The sequence below is a fragment of the Xiphophorus hellerii genome, chromosome 17 (genome assembly GCF_003331165.1).
Source record: "Xiphophorus hellerii strain 12219 chromosome 17, Xiphophorus_hellerii-4.1, whole genome shotgun sequence".
Lineage (NCBI taxonomy): Eukaryota > Metazoa > Chordata > Actinopteri > Cyprinodontiformes > Poeciliidae > Xiphophorus > Xiphophorus hellerii.
Window position 1 is genome coordinate 10,307,181 of NC_045688.1, and position 20,324 is coordinate 10,327,504.

At 49.4% G+C, this 20,324-nt stretch overlaps 1 protein-coding gene across 1 annotated transcript in view; it reads right to left on the bottom strand.

Moving 5' to 3' along the window:
- Window positions 1–5,689: 5,689 nt before the first annotated feature.
- phtf2 (putative homeodomain transcription factor 2) overlaps window positions 5,690–20,324 on the bottom strand; it is a 36,685-nt gene continuing 22,050 nt past the window's right edge. The window contains exons 13-17 of the mRNA XM_032590160.1: window positions 19,850–20,003; window positions 14,296–14,495; window positions 11,449–11,534; window positions 8,940–9,073; window positions 5,690–5,772 (exon numbers count right to left, since the gene is read on the bottom strand). Coding sequence (XP_032446051.1) covers window positions 5,690–5,772; window positions 8,940–9,073; window positions 11,449–11,534; window positions 14,296–14,495; window positions 19,850–20,003 — 657 coding nt within the window. The remainder of the gene's footprint in view (window positions 5,773–8,939; window positions 9,074–11,448; window positions 11,535–14,295; window positions 14,496–19,849; window positions 20,004–20,324) is intronic.

Consider the following 20,324-nt stretch of genomic DNA (forward strand, 5'->3'; position numbering starts at 1 on the left):
ATAAAGTGTTATATTTGTTTGTTAGATTATTATTTTTAAAAATAACTCGCATTGATGATGAAACAAAAGTACACGCTCAGTTAAAAGCTATCAGGACACAATAAAAATAATTTGGTTCTCATTGGATTCTAAAATAACGTTTATTTAAATCCAATGTAATGAACAAGGACACATACTACACTGACAATATTTTTTATTTTTTTACTTACTTACTTATTTGAATATTAATGAAGCCCTCCCCATGATTTAACAACTGGAACTAGAACGAACAGAAATATTTTTTATTTTCAGAGAACATCCACAGACTGCTGTTCTGCCTTCGCAAACCTTCGTTAGAAGATTCCTCACACTGTAACTAAAAAGATTTGCATAACTAACTGAGTTTTTTGGTTGTGTTCCACAGAAAAACTCACACTAGAACTGCTCCATCTCCAAGATACAACACCTAGACACTTCAAACCAGCACTGGATTATTCTGCTCTAATAGCAGAACATTTATAACCATGTTTGGGATATGTGAATCTGAAATATGGGCAAATTTCACCCTTTTGTTTGGTCTTGGTCACACGAGATCTGCTCTAATTCCAAATCTACAACACCTAGACTCTTCAAACCTAGACTAAATTATTCTCAACTAATAGAATATTTAGTACCATGTTTGGGATTTCTCCTCCATGGGCTGCCACCTTATCGTGGTGGAGGGGTTTGAGTGTCCCAATGATCCTAGGAGCTATGCTGTCTGGGGCTTCATGCCCCTGGTAGGGTCACCCAAGGCAGACAGGTCCTAGGTGAGGGACCAGACAAAGAGCAGCCCAAAGACCCCAATGATGAAGGAAAACTTTGGACTTGGTGTTCCCTCGCCCGGACGCGGGTCACCGGGGCCCCACTCTGGAGCCAGGCCTGGAGGGGGGGCACGATGGCGAGCGTCTGGTGGCCGGGCTTTTACCCATGGAGCCCGGCCGGGCTCAGCCCGAAGAGGAAACATGGGCCCCCCCTCCCATGGGCCCACCACCCGTGGGAGGGGCCAAAGGGGTCGGGTGCAGTGTGGGAGGGGTGGCAGCAGAGGGAGGGGACCCTGGCGGTCCGATCCTCGGTTGCAGAAACTGGCTCTTGGGACGTGGAATGTCACCTCTCTGGTGGGGAAGGAGCCGGAGCTAGTGCGTGAGGTCGAGAGGTTCCGGCTAGAAATAGTCGGTCTCACCTCGACGCACGGCTCTGGTTCTGGAACCAGTCTCCTTGAGAGGGGCTGGACATACTTCCACTCTGGAGTTGCCCAAGGTGAGAGGCGTCGGGCAGGAGTGGGCATACTTGTTGCTCCCCATCTCGGCGCCTGTACGTTGGGGTTTACCCCGGTGAACGAGAGGGTAGCATCCCTCCGCCTACGGGTGGGGGGACGGGTTCTGACTGTCGTTTGTGCTTACGGGCCGAACGACAGTTCAGATTACCCACCCTTTTTGGAGTCCTTAGGGGGGGTACTGGAGAGTGCTCCTCCTGGGGACTCCCTTGTTCTGCTGGGGGACTTCAACGCTCACGTGGGCAATGACAGTGAGACCTGGAGGGGCGTGGTTGGGAGGAACGGCCCGCCCGACCTGAACTCGAGCGGTGTTCTGTTGCTGGACTTCTGTGCTCGCCATGGATTGTCCATAACGAACACCATGTTCAAGCATAAGGGTGTCCATATGTGCACTTGGCACCAGGACACCCTAGGCCGCAGTTCAATGATCGACTTTGTCATCGTTTCATCGGATCTGCGGCCGTATGTCTTGGACACTCGGGTGAAGAGAGGTGCGGAGCTGTCCACTGACCACTACCTGGTGGTGAGTTGGCTCCGGTGGTGGGGGCGAAAGCCGGTCAGACCTGGCAGGCCCAAACGTGTTGTGAGGGTCTGCTGGGAACGTCTGGCGGAATCCCCTGTGAGACGGAGCTTTAACTCCCATCTCCGGCAAAACTTCGAACACGTCCCGGGGGAGGTGGGGGACATGGAGTCTGAGTGGACCGTGTTCCGTGCCTCCATTGTCGAGGCGGCCGATCGGAGCTGTGGCCGCAAGGTTGTCGGTGCCTGTCGCGGCGGCAACCCTCGAACCCGCTGGTGGACACCTTCGGTGAGGGATGCCGTCAGGCTGAAGAAGGAGTCCTATCGGGCCTTTTTGGCCTGTGGGACTCCGGAAGCAGCTGATGGGTACCGGCGGGCGAAGCGGCATGCGGCTCGGGCGGTTGCTGAGGCAAAAACCCGGGCGTGGGAGGAGTTTGGAGAGGCCATGGAGAAAGACTTCCGTACGGCTTCGAGGCGATTCTGGTCCACCATCCGGCGTCTCAGGGGGGGGAAGCGGTGCAGCACCAACACTGTTTATAGTGGGGATGGTGTGCTGCTGACCTCTACTCGGGACGTTGTGGGCCGGTGGGCAGAGTACTTCGAAGACCTCCTCAATCCCACCAACATGCCTTCCACTGAGGAAGCGGAGCCTGGGGACTCTGGGTTGGGCTCTCCAATCTCTGGGGACGAGGTCGCCGAGGTGGTTAAAAAGCTCCTCGGTGGCAGGGCCCCGGGGGTGGATGAGATCCGCCCGGAGTTCCTTAAGGCTCTGGATGTTGTAGGGTTGTGTTGGTTGACGCGACTCTGCAATGTCGCATGGACATCGGGGGCAGTTCCCCTGGATTGGCAGACTGGGGTGGTGGTCCCCCTGTTCAAAAAGGGGGACCGGAGGGTGTGCTCCAATTATAGAGGGGTCACACTCTTAAGCCTCCCTGGCAAGGTCTATTCAGGGGTCCTGGAGAGGAGGGTCCGTCGGATAGTCGAACCTCGGATTCAGGAAGAGCAGTGTGGTTTTCGTCCTGGTCGTGGAACGCTGGACCAGCTCTACACCCTCGGCAGGGTCCTGGAGGGTGCATGGGAGTTCGCCCAACCAGTCTACATGTGTTTTGTGGACCTGGAGAAGGCGTTCGACCGTGTCCCTCGGGGAGCCCTGTGGGGGGTTCTCCGGGAGTATGGGGTACCGGGCCCTTTGATACGGGCTGTCAGGTCCCTGTATGACCGGTGTCAGAGTCTGGTCCGCATTGCCGGCAGTAAGTCGGGCTCGTTTCCGGTGAGAGTTGGACTCCGCCAGGGCTGCCCTTTGTCACCGATTCTGTTCATCACTTTCATGGACAGAATTTCTAGGCGCAGCCAAGGTGTTGAGGGGATCCGATTTGGTGGCCTTAGGATCTCATCTCTGCTTTTTGCAGACGATGTGGTCCTTTTGGCTTCATCAGATCGTGATCTGCAGCTCTCGCTGGAGCGGTTCGCAGCCGAGTGTGACGCGGCCGGGATGAGGATCAGTGCCTCCAAATCCGAGGCCATGGTCTTGAGCCGGAAAAGGGTAGAGTGCCTTCTCCGGGTCAGGGGGGGTGTCCTGCCCCAAGTGGAGGAGTTTAAGTATCTCGGGATCTTGTTCACGAATGGGGGAAGAAGGGAGCGGGAGATCGACAGGCGGATTGGCGCAGCGTCTGCTGTCAAGCGGGCGCTGTACCGGTCCGTCGTGGTGAAGAGAGAGCTGAGCCAAAAAGCGAAGCTCTCGATTTACCGGTCGATCTACGTTCCCACCCTCATCTATGGTCATGAGCTTTGGGTCATGACCGAAAGAACGAGATCGCGGATACAAGCGGCCGAAATGGGTTTTCTCCGTAGGGTGGCTGGGCTCTCCCTTAGAGATAGGGTGAGAAGCTCAGTCATCCGGGAGGGACTCAGAGTAGAGCCGCTGCTCCTTCACATCGAGAGGAGCCAGTTGAGGTGGCTCGGGCATCTGGTCAGGATGCCTCCTAGACGCCTCCCTGGTGAGGTGTTCCGGGCACGTCCCACCGGGAGGAGGCCCCGGGGAAGACCCAGGACACGCTGGAGGGACTATGTCTCTCGGCTGGCCTGGGAACGCCTCGGGATTCCCCCGGAGGAGCTAGAAGAAGTGGCTGGGGAGAGGGAAGTCTGGGCCTCCCTTCTGAAGCTGCTACCCCCGCGACCCGACCTCGGATAAGCGGAAGAAGATGGATGGATGGATGGATGGATGTTTGGGATTTGTGAAACCTATTTCTGATTTGTGAAACTGCAATAAAGGGCAATTTTCACCACTTCTTTTGGATCTCTGTCGTAGTATAACTGCTCCAATTCCTAAACAACACCTAGACTCTTCAAACCTGGACTGGATTATTTTCAACTAAAAGCAGAATATTTAAAACCATGTTTGTGATTTGTGAAACTTTCCTCTGATTTGTGAAACTTAAAGACTTTTTTTTTTTTTTTTGCATCTCTGTCATAGTAGAGCTGCTCCAGCTCCAAGACTACAACACCTAGACCACAGGTGTCAAACTCCAGTCCTCGAGGGCCGCTGTCCTGCAGTTTTTAGATGTGCCACTGGTACAAAGGACTGGAATGAAATGGCTTAATTACCTCCTCCTTGTGTAGATCAGTTCTCCAGAGTCTTGCTAAGGACCTAATTATTCTGTTCAGGTGTGGTGCAGCAGAGGCACATCTAAAAGTTGCAGGACAGCGGCCCTTGAGGACTGGAGTTTGACGCCCCTGACCTAGACACTTCAATCCTGAACTGGATTATTCTCAACTAATATCAGAATATTTAAAAGCAGGTTTGGGATTTGTGAAACTTTTTTCTAATTTATGAAACTTCACTTAACAGACGCAGAAGCAGCAGAAGATCTTTCCTTCCAACAGCCAGCACCATCTACAATAACTTTTTGAAGAATTAATTGTCAGGATCTGTGTTTTCTGTGTTCATTTAGAGTTTTTTGTGTCCTTGAGTCTCTTCGTTGCCCTGTCCTCCCCTTGATTGTTCCCAGGTGTGTCTCGTTCTGTCATTACCCTCCCATGTATTTAACTCCACCTGTGTTCCTTGTTCCTCGTCGGGTCCTCGTCAATGTCTAGTCTATTCGTCGTCAGTGTGTCCATGTGCCTCCTGCTCGTTGTTTTGGACTGTGAGTTTCTTCATTAAATCATTATTCATCTTACCTGGGTCCGCTGCGTCTGCCTCACCACCAACACCGCACCGCAATCCATGACATTAATGAGTTACACCACCATTTAATTTCCCATTGGGATTAATAAAGTGTTTTTGAATTTGAATTGAATTTGACAAAAACTGCATGGAAAAAGTGTGAATAAACTTTAGTGAAGTTTCACAAATCACGTAAAGGTTTCACAAATCCCAAAAATGTTTTTAAATACTCTGCTTTTAGAGCAGAATAATCCAGCCCAGGTTTGAAGTGTCTAGGTGTTGCAGTTTTGGAATTAGAACAGATCTCATGTGACTGAGACTGAAAAAAAGGTTTAGCTAGCCAGCTAAACATTTAGCTTCAAACTAAAAATGCAAATTTAAATTCAAAGTAAATATTTAGCTTACTAACTGCTTTGCTTCATACTAAATATTTAGAAGAGAGCAAAAATATTTAATTTGAAGCTAAATATTTAGCTAGATGTCTTATTGAGCTAAACTAAATATCTACGTTTGAGCTTAATAGGTAGATGGTAAATTAAATATTTAGCTTGCTACATATTGTTAAGAAAAAGTGATTGATTTTAATGCTTAATACAGTTGGTCTTGCGACATGTGTAAAGGGATGGCCAACGCTCTTGTTTGGAACAGTTTTCTGTTGAGCATGGGGAAGCAGGGCCTTTTTCCTCCCCCGCTGACACACAGAGCAATAAAATTTACAGGCCGATAGGGGTTAGAGACTTCTTGGCGCCTCGGCCCGTATCAGGCGGAGATGAGCGCGAAGTGGTCCGCCCTTTGACTTAGATAAAAAGCAGACACCTTTGCCATAATGAGGGGAGTTTCTGAGTCCCTGAGGGAGTTTCTAATTGGTCAAAGAACGGAACGCCTTGACTGCATACATTAAATAGGGAAACACCTATTTGGTATAAAATTACGTACACGGAGCACGCCGAGAGAGAGAGCGGCCGCTATTTTTTGCCTTTTTGTATTTGTTTTGTGTTTGTCTGTCTTCCCCCTTGTGTGTCTTTATTTTTTATGAGAAAATGCATATCTCTGTTCCTCTGCAGCTTTGTTGTTCATTGCTTTGTATGAATTAAACTCTGTGATCTGTGACGTCAACACGCTTTGTTGTTGTTTCGTTTTAGCAGCACGCCGTCGCTGCACGTCGCCCACGGAGAACGTCACTCGCCGGTCCCGGGCAAAATTAAAAGAGGAAGAAGGAGCCAAACGTTTTGTCCAAAGCTAGCATTAAATGATCCTCTTTTTTTAATAATATGTAGCTTCAAACTGTGATGATTATAAATAACATTTATTCAACAAATATGACTTTGAAAAGTGAACCCCAATTTTTTACACTTATGACAGGCTAAATAACATAAATTATTGCTGTTAATTTTTTATTTTCATACCATATGTATGAAAACAACAAAGCGCAACCAATTACTTAAGTGAACTTCCAGTGCATTTCCCTTTTTTTTCTTAACAATATTAATATAGCATGATTTAAAATCACAGGTTTGCTATTTTCTGTATTTCTGTGCCTTTTATTGGATAGTGTGTAATTAGAAACAAAATAACTGTATAATATGAATACCTGGTGGCCAAACTTGGGTTTAAATCCTGAACTGCTTTCCTGCAATGGCTTTGTTTGGAATAGCAATAATAAAAAATACTTCTTTTCAAATCCTGATTTACAAGGTGAAAATGTTTTATCATGTTGGGTTTTTCCCTGATCTTATGATCACCTCGTATTCTTATCAAGTTTCACTAAAACGATTGTGGTACAGCCTAGAATAATGTATCTGTTTATTTCTGCTTGCTTCTCAACTATTTTAGAACATTCTTTGACCTTCTGGAACGTCGTAGAATTTTATTGAATGTTGCACTTAGTACTATCCTTTTCTAAAAGTTCTATGACTTATGCTAGCATTCTCCACAAACTTCTAGAATATTTTATTCCAAGTTAACAACCAGAACGAAGCTGAAGTTGGTTTCCAATTCTAGCTTCTGAGTCGGGAAATGGCTAATTTCACCTAATTTTTCACTACCTTACACATCTTTAATTGAGTTTAAAAACTTGTAGGTTATCCTGCAATAGTCAGCCCCGCCCACTCCTCACTACTCCCCAGGGCTGCCTACTGACCAGTTCTCCGTCTAACAGGTCCGGAAAATCTCTGAGTCCTGGGTATTACCCTAAGAGTACTCTATAAGAGATAATCTATTTAAACTGGTGGCGAAAGTGATTCGTCTAGCTCTAACTACCTCCAATCCAGAAGTTATGACCCTTTACAGTTAAGAAACAATCAGCTGAGTAGCCCTCGCAGCTGCATAATTCCAATAACCACTTCTGTTAACGGTAGCCCACTTTCTAAATCATAACTTGCACTTGGAATCGGCTAGATTATGTTTAGTGACTTAGATGTAAGTCCCAGGGTCATTATTTACTCTCACCAAAGGAAATTATGAAGCCCCCTATTTACTGGAATCATGTACATTAGTTTTACCTTGATTAAAAGAACTGGACAAAGATTAAATGACTCTATTAATTCCAATGTCCACCAACCTCATCAGAATTTTATAGTATAAATTTATTAAGCAAGCTTAAGCAGGGATATGCGACATACAGATCAATAATCAATTGTAAATAGTTCAAAAACAGTGTAATAAGATTTACATGTACAATCACATTACTCTATCTCCTTTCCCTAACTTTTAAGTCGCACGTTCTGAAATGGAATTTCAATGAGCAGATTCAACTCATACCCAGAAGATGGTGGATCTTTTGGCAACAGGAATTTCTTGCGTCCTTGGTTGAGGTCTTTGCCTGGTGTGGGAAAAACCCTCCTCAGAAAGGGAGCAAAGCAGAAAGGGTCTGAATCCTTTTGCAGAACCCAGTTCTTTATCCCTGAGGGACCTTTGTCCTTCCTCCAAGACTTGTTGCAGAGTTTGGGAATGCTGGGTTGAGACGAGACCAGCGGTCGAATAAAGAACCAGAGATGGGGCGATGGAACCCAGTCCTTTCTTAGCGGTGTGAAGTCCGAGCTTCCCCGTGGTTCTGAAGTGCGGTCCGTAGCTTAATCTGCTCCTCTGTGAGTTGTTTCTCCTTCTGCGCCGCCGGACTGGGAACAGCTGGTTCCTCTTTTCAGCCCCTTTTTATGCCTCTCTCCACCATGTATGTGTATGGGGAGGTTTGGCCTACGTGACTTTCTTCACGGCCGCTGTCTCTCATGAAAAAGTCCCCCCCCATTTCTCAACCTGCTTGCTGACCACAGTGGAATTTCCCGTACTTCTCCTTTCTTCCTGTGCTCCTTGGCCATCTGTTCAGAACTGCTTGCGACATTTCCTGTTCTCAGAGCTGTACTGCACATTCGTCTCTTCTATATTCTATAACTCACTTTATCTATTAAAACTCAGTAAACACATTCAACCTCTTGTTAAATTGATTTCAGATGATTATAACTTCATATTCATTGACAATACATCACATCTTTTCCATACATCACATCTTTTCCTTGTTGTTAATTATTAACATAATCATTACATATTTAAATCATTACAGATCATTAATCAGAGATGTTTTGCAGAAAGTTATTGAGTGATTACTTATATTCATGTTATTCAGACTTATTCAACTTAATCAACTTTTAATCAAACTACAGGATTACTTTATTTCTTCCAAGCCATTATGCATCTTTTTCTGCGTGTGCCTGGAAAGATCTCATACCCTTATGCCAGTTTTCTTGACACCCCCTCCATGAGATCGGACGGTGCTTCGCAGAAAACACAGAGTCCAAAGTCAAAAGAGATCAAGTCCATCACCACAAGTGGCAGTGAGGATGTCCCGCTCATAGCAGGTAACCGGAGACGATGAAGGTGTCCAGGAATCCACAACCTCATACTCCGACAGATTGGATGGCGGAGAAAGCCAGTGTTCTGCGCCCAAGTCGTTGTCAAGTGTAGATCCACCTGAGACGGAAAGGGTGGGATGTTCCGGCGAAGGCTGCAGAGGCGAAGGCAGGTCCATGCCGAAGTCTGGCAGCGCGGACGGGTTGTTGCAGTAGCCTTCCAATTCTGCTAGCAGATCCTGGAAATCCATATCACTGGGTGATGGAGATGAAGGGGCAAGGATGTCCGCAGTCTGGCATGCTTGGGGAGATGAACTGAGGTTCTCAGTTTGGGTACCTCTCTCGTTAGTCGCACTGCTGGCTTGGCATCCGACGTCGATAAACAAATCTGGAGACACGGGACGTGTAGGCGGAAGGTAGTCGCCCACCGCCACAATTCGGCCATCCAACAGATGCAAAGTTGGGAGGCATTGCCGAGTAAGTTGGTGTTCCCATAACTTATGAATCACGGGCAGCCGTAGTCCCGTATACAACGGAGATGCTGTGAAGTCGTCGTCATCTAGGCCAAACGCAGAGGTCCACACGATTTTGTGCACCCGTTCCAGGGATCTAGATGTGGAATCCGCTATGTAGGGCAAATCCTCCAGCCCTGTGGCGCAGAGGATTGCCGTTACATTGCTAAAATTGGCGCTCACGCATTTGTGACACCAGCGGGAAGACGATGCAACCCAAATGAATCCATAAGATTCTGCAGTGACTCCACACCCCACACAGCAGGTTGATGCCTGAGGAGAAATAGTAACCCAGGTAACTTCATGATCAGTGGTTATTGATTAACTACATTCATTTACAATGACGAAAATGCGAAAGCGAAAGCTTGAGAGAGTAGGCTGGTTTAAGCCCGTGTGCCGGCTTGTTTTGCGAGCCAAGGTGAATTAATCACAGGAGCCGGAATGTCATGATCTGGAGCTGGTTCACCCCGATCATAGACATGAGCTGAGTCATGGAATATAGCAGCGTAGGTCATCAGCCATACAACAATGGCCAGGTCAGAGGTGTCATGAAGCCAGTAGAGAAGCACCAGGACCCCCCAAACCGTTGCCCAAAGAGCCAGAATTATCCACTTTTGCATCCAAATTCGCCTTCCCCGACCCTTGATAGACAAGGCCTGGCGCGCTAAGTAGATGAGGATAGATACTGCGAAAAGCCCTTCTAGAATAGCTGTGAGGATCTTAAATGGCGCGGCTCGGGTAGCTTGTCTACCCCCAATGACCAATTCCAGTATCAGGGCTATGGTGTCGGTGATGAGCCATAAGCAGACCACAACACCCCTGCGCCAATTAATGCGGGTACGGCCCATCAAGTAACAAGCGAAAAGGGATGAAGCCAACCCCCATTTGTGGAGAACGATGGGACGGAGGGTCAGCTTGGCATATCCTTGTAGCGCGACGAAGATCCTCATAGGATGTCCCTTAGGCCAAGGACCGGTGTGGCAGAAGACTACCCAGGCCAGGGTAATCCCTAAATGCTCAAGGGTACTCACTTGAATCGGTGCAAAAAGTGAGTTGGGATTTGATGAGTTGGTTGAAGAGTTGGATGAAGAGTTGGTTTCCATGATGTCCGATGATGGTTGCTCTGGATCAGGTCTTCTCAGCAGCTGCGGTGAAGGTTGAATGGTTCGCAGGCACACGGCAGCTCTCTCTTATGCAGAAGTAGGCTCCTCCTTCGGGGGGAGGGGCTGGTAGTTCCTCTTTTTGCAACGACACAGTGCTTTTAGCCACGCCTCCAGGACGATTTTACCGATGATCAACGCGACAGCGACGCCCAGGAGGCCCAAGAGGTATGGCCACAGCAGACTCAAAGCACTCATCAACCATTGTTCAACAATGTTGAGGCCCTCTTCCACCACATGAGCAACTTCTTCCGCAACCTCAGAAATAGCGGCCACCAATGTTGCCCCCATAGTCTCGTACCAGTAACAATCATGTTGATCAGGGCCTTCGCCACATTTTTGCCAATTCTCTGTAGTGGTTGAGCAGGTGAGATTGGAATACAAAAGGTTAGGTCCTACCCAGTCAAATCCTGAATCTATGTGGCCATCACACAGACTTTTACGGAAAGCATGTCCTTCTGCGATGGCTATAAGGGAGTCAGGGATGAACGGAACAGGAAGACCAAGTATACTTTTGCGCTTCTGGAGATGATATCCTAGAATTGCATCGGTGCAGGTCCGTCCGCTCACTATCGCCCTTCGCCATGTTCCATTGACTTTCCGCCAAGTAACCTCAGAAGAGTGAGTGTCATACTCGTCTGCATAATGGTCTTCGCAGTAACTTTCCCAACCTTGGAGCTCTCCGCAGGGTCGTCTGGCCAATCCTATTACACACTCAAGGATATTTCTGGTGTTGTTCTTACAAGTCATGCGCCAAGGTCTTGGGCTGACGTAACTGGCCGGTCTCCAAAAAATCCCAGGCCAAATCATGCGTTCCTTAGAGTAGACCGTAGCGATGTACTGGTACTGTACCCAATAGTTTGTTGATTCCGTAAGGCATGGTGTTACCCAGGCTTCAAACTCATGTTGTTGGAGTCCCCACCACTCGTAGTCCCATTTTCGATAGTAATCCTCGTACCAGGCTCGTAGGGCCCACTTAGCCGTAGGAGCTTTATCGGGATCAGGGCAGCTGTACCTCCAGGTAGAGTGAAGAGCGTCGCCAACCTGCCAGAGGTCACACCGTGGCGATGAGAGGGTTTTCTTCCAACAGGTGTCATTTAGGCTCTCAAAAATTCTTTTTGCAACACACTTGTCAATCTTTGCGAAGTCCGTGTTAGGAACGGTGAGAAGGTCATCAGGAGTCGGAAGGGGTTGTGTACGCAAGTTGGCAATGTATAGATCCGTTAATCCAGTGTGAGAACGAACTGTCCCCTCTGGGAAGTCTCCCATAAAGAACGTTTGGTCTTTGGCTACGTACGTCCATGGGAACGTGTTGTTCAGCCAGGATTCAATTTCCGTACGGAGTGGACGTGGAGAGTGCCAAAAATCAGCCCAGTACTCTTCTATGGCTGATACTATATAGTTCTGTCCTGCGCATTTCACAAACTTGTTCCAGAGGCAAGGATCTAACCAAAGAAAGTGGTGTCTGTAGCAGTGCTTTTGCTCGTTTTCATACATGAACCGTCTAGGTCCTTGCTTGATCAGGAAAGCCGTCATGTTAGTCAAAGTATCAGGTGCAGATGGCATCGTTGTGTTTACTGAAAAATTACCTAGGGAGGCATTTCGGAAGGTCCAATTCCCCGGCGGTGCGGTTGGGATGGTGTCATCCACCCTGCAATTTAGGTGAAAATCTCCCCAAAACTCTTCTCGGGGGAGCCAGGCTCGACAGCCTGAGGACCTGTGTGGGGCTGGGTATACTACTTCGGTATCCCAGTACCCTTGATTTGGCAACAATAGCAGCGATCGACAAGCCATGTTGCAATGCCATTCTGGCATGCCGCGATCCGGATGAATCCAGTTGCATCTAACGGTCCGACGTTCTTTAAATTGCAGGACCCGTATCCAGCAGAGTGCTCCGGTCTCGAGGAAATCGTAGTTGTAGATCTCCCAGGTGCGATTCAGAAGGTCGTCTAGTGTTGAGTCGTTCAGTTTGAAGGCTCGGCTTTCCACGTACTTTTTGCCGTTATTTTGTGCAAATAGTGCGGTTCGGTTCTGGACAGATGTGTCGTTATCCCACGGCACAAAGATCGCCGTGTTACTTGTGTTCCAACAGTTGAGGTTAGCGTACTTGGAATGTCCGTAGGTAACTCTTGTATGCGTAAGATACCACGGCCCAACTCCGATGAAGTAGAAGATAGTAGCAAGAACAGCAGCAGCAAACAGCAGGGCAAGAAGCGTTAGCAGCCCTTTCAGGCATAGGGACTTTCCGTTTATCGTAGTCGTTTTCCGTAGCAAAGGTTCGTTAGAGGTTTCCGAGTCGTCGTCAGTGTCAGTAGAGCTGTCTGATTCCGATGTAACATCCAGCAACTCCGGGTCTGTAGGCCGGCGCTTCATGCCGATAGCATCCATCCTGGCCAGATTAGTGCTTCTCTGGGATCCGATGTATCAGGCTTTGCACAGATTTTCCTCAAAGCCTTGAGGTGGCCTTGGTTGGCAGGGTTCTTTCCAACCCGTCTGGTGGCCCTTCTCTGCTGCAGGGCTGTAAATATGGGAGAGGGGTAGGGTAAATCAGGCTCCAACCCCCTCCACACCCACTTCCAGTGGAACACCCTCCAGTAGTCCGGCCGAGGAAACGCGCCTTGGGCGGTGCCAGTTTTCAGCGCCTGGTCATACCAGGATTCGTGTCTGTACCCTATTGGGGCCGGTATTGAGATGTAGGTGTACAATGAGTGTCCATGCAGAGTTAGTCTGGTGCGGTACCCCCAGGATGACGGAGTATAAATCCTCTGGTGTGGTGGATTGGGGTAGACCCTGTCAATTTCCAATTTCAATGGAAGCCTGGTGTTATTAAATATGTAACATTCTGGATCTATTTCCCTCTTTACTATGGTTCTCGCCATACTTCGTGAAGTGGTCCAAATGACCATGTCATTAAGTGAAATTTCACAATACAGTCCTTGCAGTGGTTCAAGATAATGGGGACCCCACCTAATCCGTAGCTCGATCCCCCGTACCCTGAAATACACTGTATTAAAAGTCCATGGTAGAGATCTTGGACACATAGGGGAGATTGATGCAAAATTAACCGTGTTGTCGGATCCTCTTCCCTGCCAAGCAGGCGGTGCGGTAGGGATAAATATATGTGGCTTCGTGGGAGGGGGCGTCGTGTACTCCTCACTTTCCCCTACCTGTTTTACGTTTTGGAAATTGGTGGGTCGGAGATATATGAGATACTTGAGAAAATAGGCCTCGGTGAGCGGATTGGAAACAGTGAAATCTTCTCTTGGCATATCGAGTAGAATGGAGGTGGTAGGGAGTCTTAAAAACGGGCCTCTGTCTGATAGTCCCGATGAGACTCCAACCCCTACTTTGAACAATCTAGTCACAAAACACTGTCTCCCCTTTCGCTTTTTGGTTTTTTGCTGACCTTTAGACTTGACGACTCGTTTTTCTCCTTCCGGTGCGTCCCTCAGTTTTGGTTTGTCTTTCTCCATGGAAATGCTGAGGCGAGCTTCTGCCAGGCGTGAGTTTTGGGTTTCTTCTTGGGAGGCTCCGGCTCCGTACTGGACACGGTAGCGTAGGTCTGCTCGTCTGGTACCACTTTGATGGCTGCTCCGACTGAGTAGATCCCTTTATAGGGGACGGTGATCATGCGCACTGACAGCTGGACGTGACAGGAGGTGCTAGGATCAGAGGGCGTACTCGCCCTGTGAGCCACGCCTCCCGGGTGTTGCAAAACTCCATCCCGAAACTGGGATTCCGCTGTCACCCAGTACAGGCAAGACTTCTCCTTTGGTCTCACCGCATTGCTGCCCCATCCGTCCACCTCAGTGGTGTAGTAATACATATCTGAGCTGCGCACCCCATCTTCTCTTGGTACATCCGGCAGATCTACTATTGGTATTGTGCAGTCGTTGATGACCTCCAAAATTAGATGTGCCCAGGTGGTCAATTCCCAGGGGCCTGTCCACCCACCGTTAACGGCTTGCTCTCGGGCGTCATCTGGGAGTGCACTGAGCTCCTCGGCTGATGGTTGGTATGCATGAGGCCGATGTACCCGGAAGACCACAGGAGAGTGGTTGGCATTCAATGGTGGAAATGACAGGGAAGCTCTAGCAGCGTCATACGGCCAGGCGGCTTGAACAGAATCCCACAGGACATCATGCGGTCCTTCTTCCCTCCTCCACACCCATGGGTCCAGTTCTTCTGGAGTGTTCGGAGGAGCAGACGGTCCTGGTAATATTATCGGTATGGGGCTCCCATAGTTCGATTGCACTCGTCCGTAGGTTCTGTAATATCGCAGTGAGCTGTAGAACCTTGTCACTTGCCACCCTTCAGCTTCGCCTGTCAGTGTTACCTCTCCGCTATTCAGCTGCTCCTTGCACACAGGACAGTGGTGTAGCTCATCTCCATCCCACATGCAATAACAAGTTCTTGGTTCTTCCTTGAGCCACCCCCATTGGGTTTCCAACTTAAGCCGGGGCAGGTAACCCACTCGGCAGTTCCCACAGATTGTATTGTTCAATACCGTGACCGGGGAGACACGAAGATGTTGTAGCATCTCTGCGGTAGCCCCCTGGTGCCTTGGCTTCTCACGGCCTGGTCCTTCCCAGATAATGGGGAGATGGTGGTCCGTTAAACAAACCGGACAGCCGCTTTTAGCTTTCCCCCAAACCAGCATCTCTCTCTCCTCCGACAGGACTCCATTTTTAGCCCAATCCAATTTCTTCAGGGCTCGTCCTGCCCAAATCCCTGAAGGTGTTCTTCTAATTACAACCACCCCTTTCACGGTGGCCAGTCCGAGATAGGGTGGAATAGTACATGATTCACTGGCCATTTCACCGGCTTCTGTTTCACTTTAGTCAGGAACTGGCTTGAGCTGCTCAACTCCTTGGATCCCTTTCCTTTCCAGCAATACTGTGTTCCTGTCCAGTACTTGCTTGACGATGTCAGTTGTGTCAAACTTGGGTTTTACTGCGGCATGTACAGGTTGCTCTCTTGCTTTGACCCACACGCGCTGTCCCTCTCGGAATGGCACTTTGGGCGTCAGCTTCTCCTTTTTGTCGCTGGAGCCCCGCCCCACTTCCTTCGTGGTGAACGGCCGTTGGTTGAGTTCCATCGCAGGGGCGGGTCTTTCGGCTCTGCTTCTGTCATTCAGGGCCTGCCCTATTTCCACCGCTTGGGTGCTCCAGCTGTTGGTGTTAGCATTTTTAGCTATCCAGCTTTTCACTAACCCAATGGCTCGTTCCACCACTCCGTTAGCTTGTGGGGTGTAGGGTGGCGAGTAAACTCGCATTACTCCATACTTCTGACACCACTGGTCAACCTGTGAATTACGGAAATGAGTCCCATTATCCGTGCGCAGCTCTTTCGGGATTCCCAGGGCACTGCATACTTGTTCCAGCATGCCGACAACGCTATTGCCGTTTGCTTTCCTGGCCGCTTTTGTAGTTACAAACCCCGACATAGAATCCACCAGCACTAAGAGGTACTTTTCACCTCTCCTTCCTGTTATCCCCATGGGACCTGCAACATCCATGCAGACTGAGCCCCAGGGGACCGTGCTTTTGATGGACAACCCATCCATCCGCTGCCCTCGGCGACCTGCGTTGTATTGACCACACACTTCACAGTCCCTTAGCACGCGTTGGACTTGTTTCACTGGGATCCAGAGATCTTGCTCCTCCAGTTCCTTACGTGTAGGTCGCACGCCTGCATGTCCAAGGGCCTCATGCACGCTCCGCACGACCTCGACCACGTATTCTTCTGGGACCTCCCGTCCTTTGGGAGTTCTGTCCCACTTCTCGGTACCGACAAAGACGATCTTTCTTTGTTGGACATAACAGTCCACTTCATCATTCCCACGCCAATGAGCTCCCTCATGCGTGTGTGCTCTTTGATGCTCAACATCTATTTCCAACTGCAGTTTTAGCTCAGCAATCTTTTTCCACAAGTCTTTGTGTGCCACTGGCTTGCCCTTTGCTGTCTCGAAACCATTTTCTTCCCAAATGGCCAAGTCCTCTCTAAGGGCCTGAGCACAGTAGTAACTGTCGGTTACTAACCTGGCACTTTTGATTTTCCTTTTCACCAGCTCCAGCAATCCTTCCAGTACTGCCGTCACTTCTCCGGCTTGAGCACTACCGGGGGCCTTTCCTTTCTGACGGCACTTCTCTTTGCCATCCTGCTTCAGAATAAATCCCCAGTATGCCGACTGGTCGGACCCCTTTCTGGATCCATCGGTGTAGATTGTCCATTCCGGTTGTTCTGGCTTCTCAGGTGTTTCTTGTGGTTTTTTCTTACTGGTGGGTTGTGTTGGCCCAATTTCAAGCTCCGGGTCCAGCAAGATGTCCTCCCATCTTCCCCACCGAGTATTGGTTGCTTTAGTACTTTCCACAGTCCCTTTTCTTAGGTACTTGTGAACTTGGCTTTGTGTGATGACTTTAACTGGTTGTCCTTGTGCTAAATCTTTCAGCACGCCCCAATATCGAGCTAACACCGCTAGCTCCTTCTCCTCCTGCGGGTATTTCTTTTCAACAGAAGTCAGGGTGTAACTCCACAGGGTAACCAAGCCTCCATTTTCGTTGCTCACTTTGATCATGGCATCGTCATTCTCGCAGCTGATTTCTGCCACTAGTCTTTCTGACAAACTCCTGGGCTCCAATCTCACAGCTGCTAGAATGGCCCTTCTCAGTTCCTCTAGGTTCTGTTGATTGGCTGCTGTCCAAACCCAGGGTCTTTTTCCGTCTTTCTCATCGTCCTCACTTTTCCTCAGGCAGTGGTACAAGGGTTTGGCATATTTCTGATAGTTGGGCACATGGTCTCTGACATAGTTGCACAATCCCAATATTTTCTGTAAGTCATTTTCTGACTGAGGTGGTTGAATGTTCGTCAGCTTTTCTCTGTACCCATCAGAGAGTCCCAAGTCCGACGTGACTTGGAAACCCAGATAATTCACTTGGAACTGTCCAAATTGACATTTCTTGAGGTTTAGCTTCAACCCTGCCTTGGTGAGGTTTTCAACTACTTTTTGTAGCCTTTCTAAGTGTTCTTCTTCTGTGTCATCAGCAATGAAAACATCATCAATGTACACAGTTGCTCCTACGTCCCCCAGTACTTCCATCACTGCTGACTGGAACACATTTGGGGAGTTCTTGTAGCCCTGGGGTAACCTTTGCCACACATAGCTTTTGCCTTTGTGGGTGAATGCAGTTTTACCTTGCGATTGTCTGGCGAGGCGTAGGGAGAAAAATCCATTAGCTAGGTCGATGCAAGACTTGAACTTCTTGACTCGAAGAGTTTTCAGCGCTCCTTGTGGATTGATTAGACTGGCTCGGTTTGCTATTGTTCTCCGATTCAGGGCCTTGAAGTTGATAACTGGCCTCCAACCCCCTCCAGCCGATTCAGGTTTCTTCACCGCCTGGATGGGGCTGTTGGTGATCGGGTTGAGTTCCTCTCTGATGATCTCTAGGGCACCCAGTTCCTTCACGATCTTGTCCATCTCCTCGACTGCTCCTGGGTTCAACGGGTACTGCCGAACAGGTGGATGAACCCCACCTTCGATGTGATGAACAAACTTTGGGCCCAAATCTCCACAATCGTTCTTGAACCGTGCCACCTGCGCCGTAACGATGATCTCACGCAGCTTCTCTTTTCCAGCCGGGGAGAAGTCACTCTCTTCAAGTTTCTGTTCTGTCACCGTTGGTATGTCGACCGGTTTGTACCAGTCTTGCTTTTCTGATCCTGCTTGGGTCGGGCCGACTTTCACCAATCTTGCTTTCAAGCTTGTCAGCCTTCGCTCTAGTCGGCGATGTGTGCCTTTCTTTTTACTGAGTTCGTCTAAGTCTTTTACCGTGAGGAGATTGTAGGGACCTTTCACCCACACTACTCCTTTCCAGGTCCCATAGGGCATTTCTTCTATTTTTCCATTAGCAAACTGAACCTTCAGGTGTCCTGCTGTTTTTAGGTCTTTGCGGGTCATAGACACCTCCGCTCCTGTGTCCACCAGGTAGGGTACTCCCTCCACTTTAGCGTAGATTTCGTCCCCCTCCCAGTAGGCATTTTCTAGAATGACCCGCGACCTGGACGCCATTACTTTGGTGACCCTCCGGCCCCGGCTTTACGGGACTCACGGAGGGCCGTCCTCTCTTCTGGGCTCAATTTCCTATACTCCTCATCTGTCAGGAACTGACCTTTTCCTGGCTGGTTTGATGAAGCCGGAGGGTTGGTCGGTTTCCCTTGTGGTCCTGGTGGTTTCTGCTGGAACGGCCGGTTCCGGAAGTTGGATGGCGGTGCTCCTTGTTGAAACGGCCTGCTCTGGAAGTTGGATGGCGGTGCTCCTTGCTGGAACGGTCTACCCTGGAAGTTAGATGGTTGTCTGATGTTAACCCTTCCAGGTGGCTTTGCCGGTTGGCTAGCCTCCTTCTTCCTTTTGTCTTCGTAATACTGCTGTTCCAGGTCGAATCCTTGCACTGCTACATCCATCTGAGCGACCGTCGTGCTTCTCACCGGCAACTTCACGAACACGATCTCTCCTCTGCGTCCTTTTGTCACCTCTCGCAGTACTTTCACATACCTCGCAGGGGAAACGGTCTGCTTAAGTGTGTGCCAAAGCGGTTCCAACCTGCTTCCCTTGTCCAGCCGTCCTCTGGCTCTCTTCACCTGGGACTCTTCATCATCCATGTCCTCCAACACCAGCCTTTCATAGTTGCTCTGTGCTGAATCTGTTCCAACCATCGGGTCCGAGGTCACGCTGGTCAGCCACAACTTTTTGGCTCCCTCGTGGTTGGTGGTAGACAGCACGGTTGGCCAAACATCTTTCAGATACTCCTCATTGTTTTCGTCTGCGTTTTTACTCCTAATCACCAGCCTTAGATTCTTCAGCTCGGCGTAAGCGTCCTGTCCCGTATTAGTGGCAGGTAGCTGAGCTGACACCTCTGGTTGTCTCGCCGGGATCTGCGGTCCTGGCTCCGAAGATGTCGCCTGAGGTTCCTCTTCATCAGCCGACACTTCGTCCAGCTGCTGTTGAGTTTCCCTGGAGTACTTGTAGGCGGCTTTCTTCAGTCGTCGCAGCATCACATCATACATAATTCCAATGTATGCGTTCCTGAAGTTGGTAGTCAGGGAATAGTGCGCTGCCAGGGTGGAGCAGGATGGTGTCATCAGGATGTTAGCCCATTCTCCGATTGTCGCTTCCACCTCGAGCTGCACCCGGTCTCCCAACCTGCTGGCCCATCCTGCCGGGATCTGGTACTCGGTTTGGCCGACCTCGGGTACATACGTACGCCGTCCGTCCTTAGCCTGCACTGGACCCCAGGTCACGTCTCTCGCCAGTCTTTCAGAAGATTTCTCGATGTCAAAGGTCTCCATTTCTTTCTTCTTACCCCGGTGCTGTCCTGTTCGGAGGGTCTTGTGCTCTGTCGGTGGTTGCTTCGGGTCGGAGAAGATGCTGCCGGGATCACTCTCCTCTTCCTCCTCGCTGGGCTGTTCGATCTCCGGTTGCTCTTCTTCGTCCTCCGAGTCGCTGATATCCTCATACTGTTGTTGTCGAAGAGGTTCTCTCCCGGGGGAGTTCAGCGGTCGAATCTTGGCTGGTTTCATCGGTCCTTCTTCTTTCGGGACCGTCGGCTGCTCATTCTTGACTCTTCCCACATTGGGTTTTTTCAGTTCACTGCGGCTCTCTTCAAACGAGAACTCCTTAACGTACCTTGCTGTGGAGGACCCTGGTTCAACATGTGCCTCCTTTATCTTTATCCTGGGTGGCTGCACGGCCTTGGCTTTACCTTTCTGGGTGGTGTTTGAAACCTCACTCTGGGGAATTTTTAAGGGATATTTCTTGATTTCTTGTGATGGATGGCT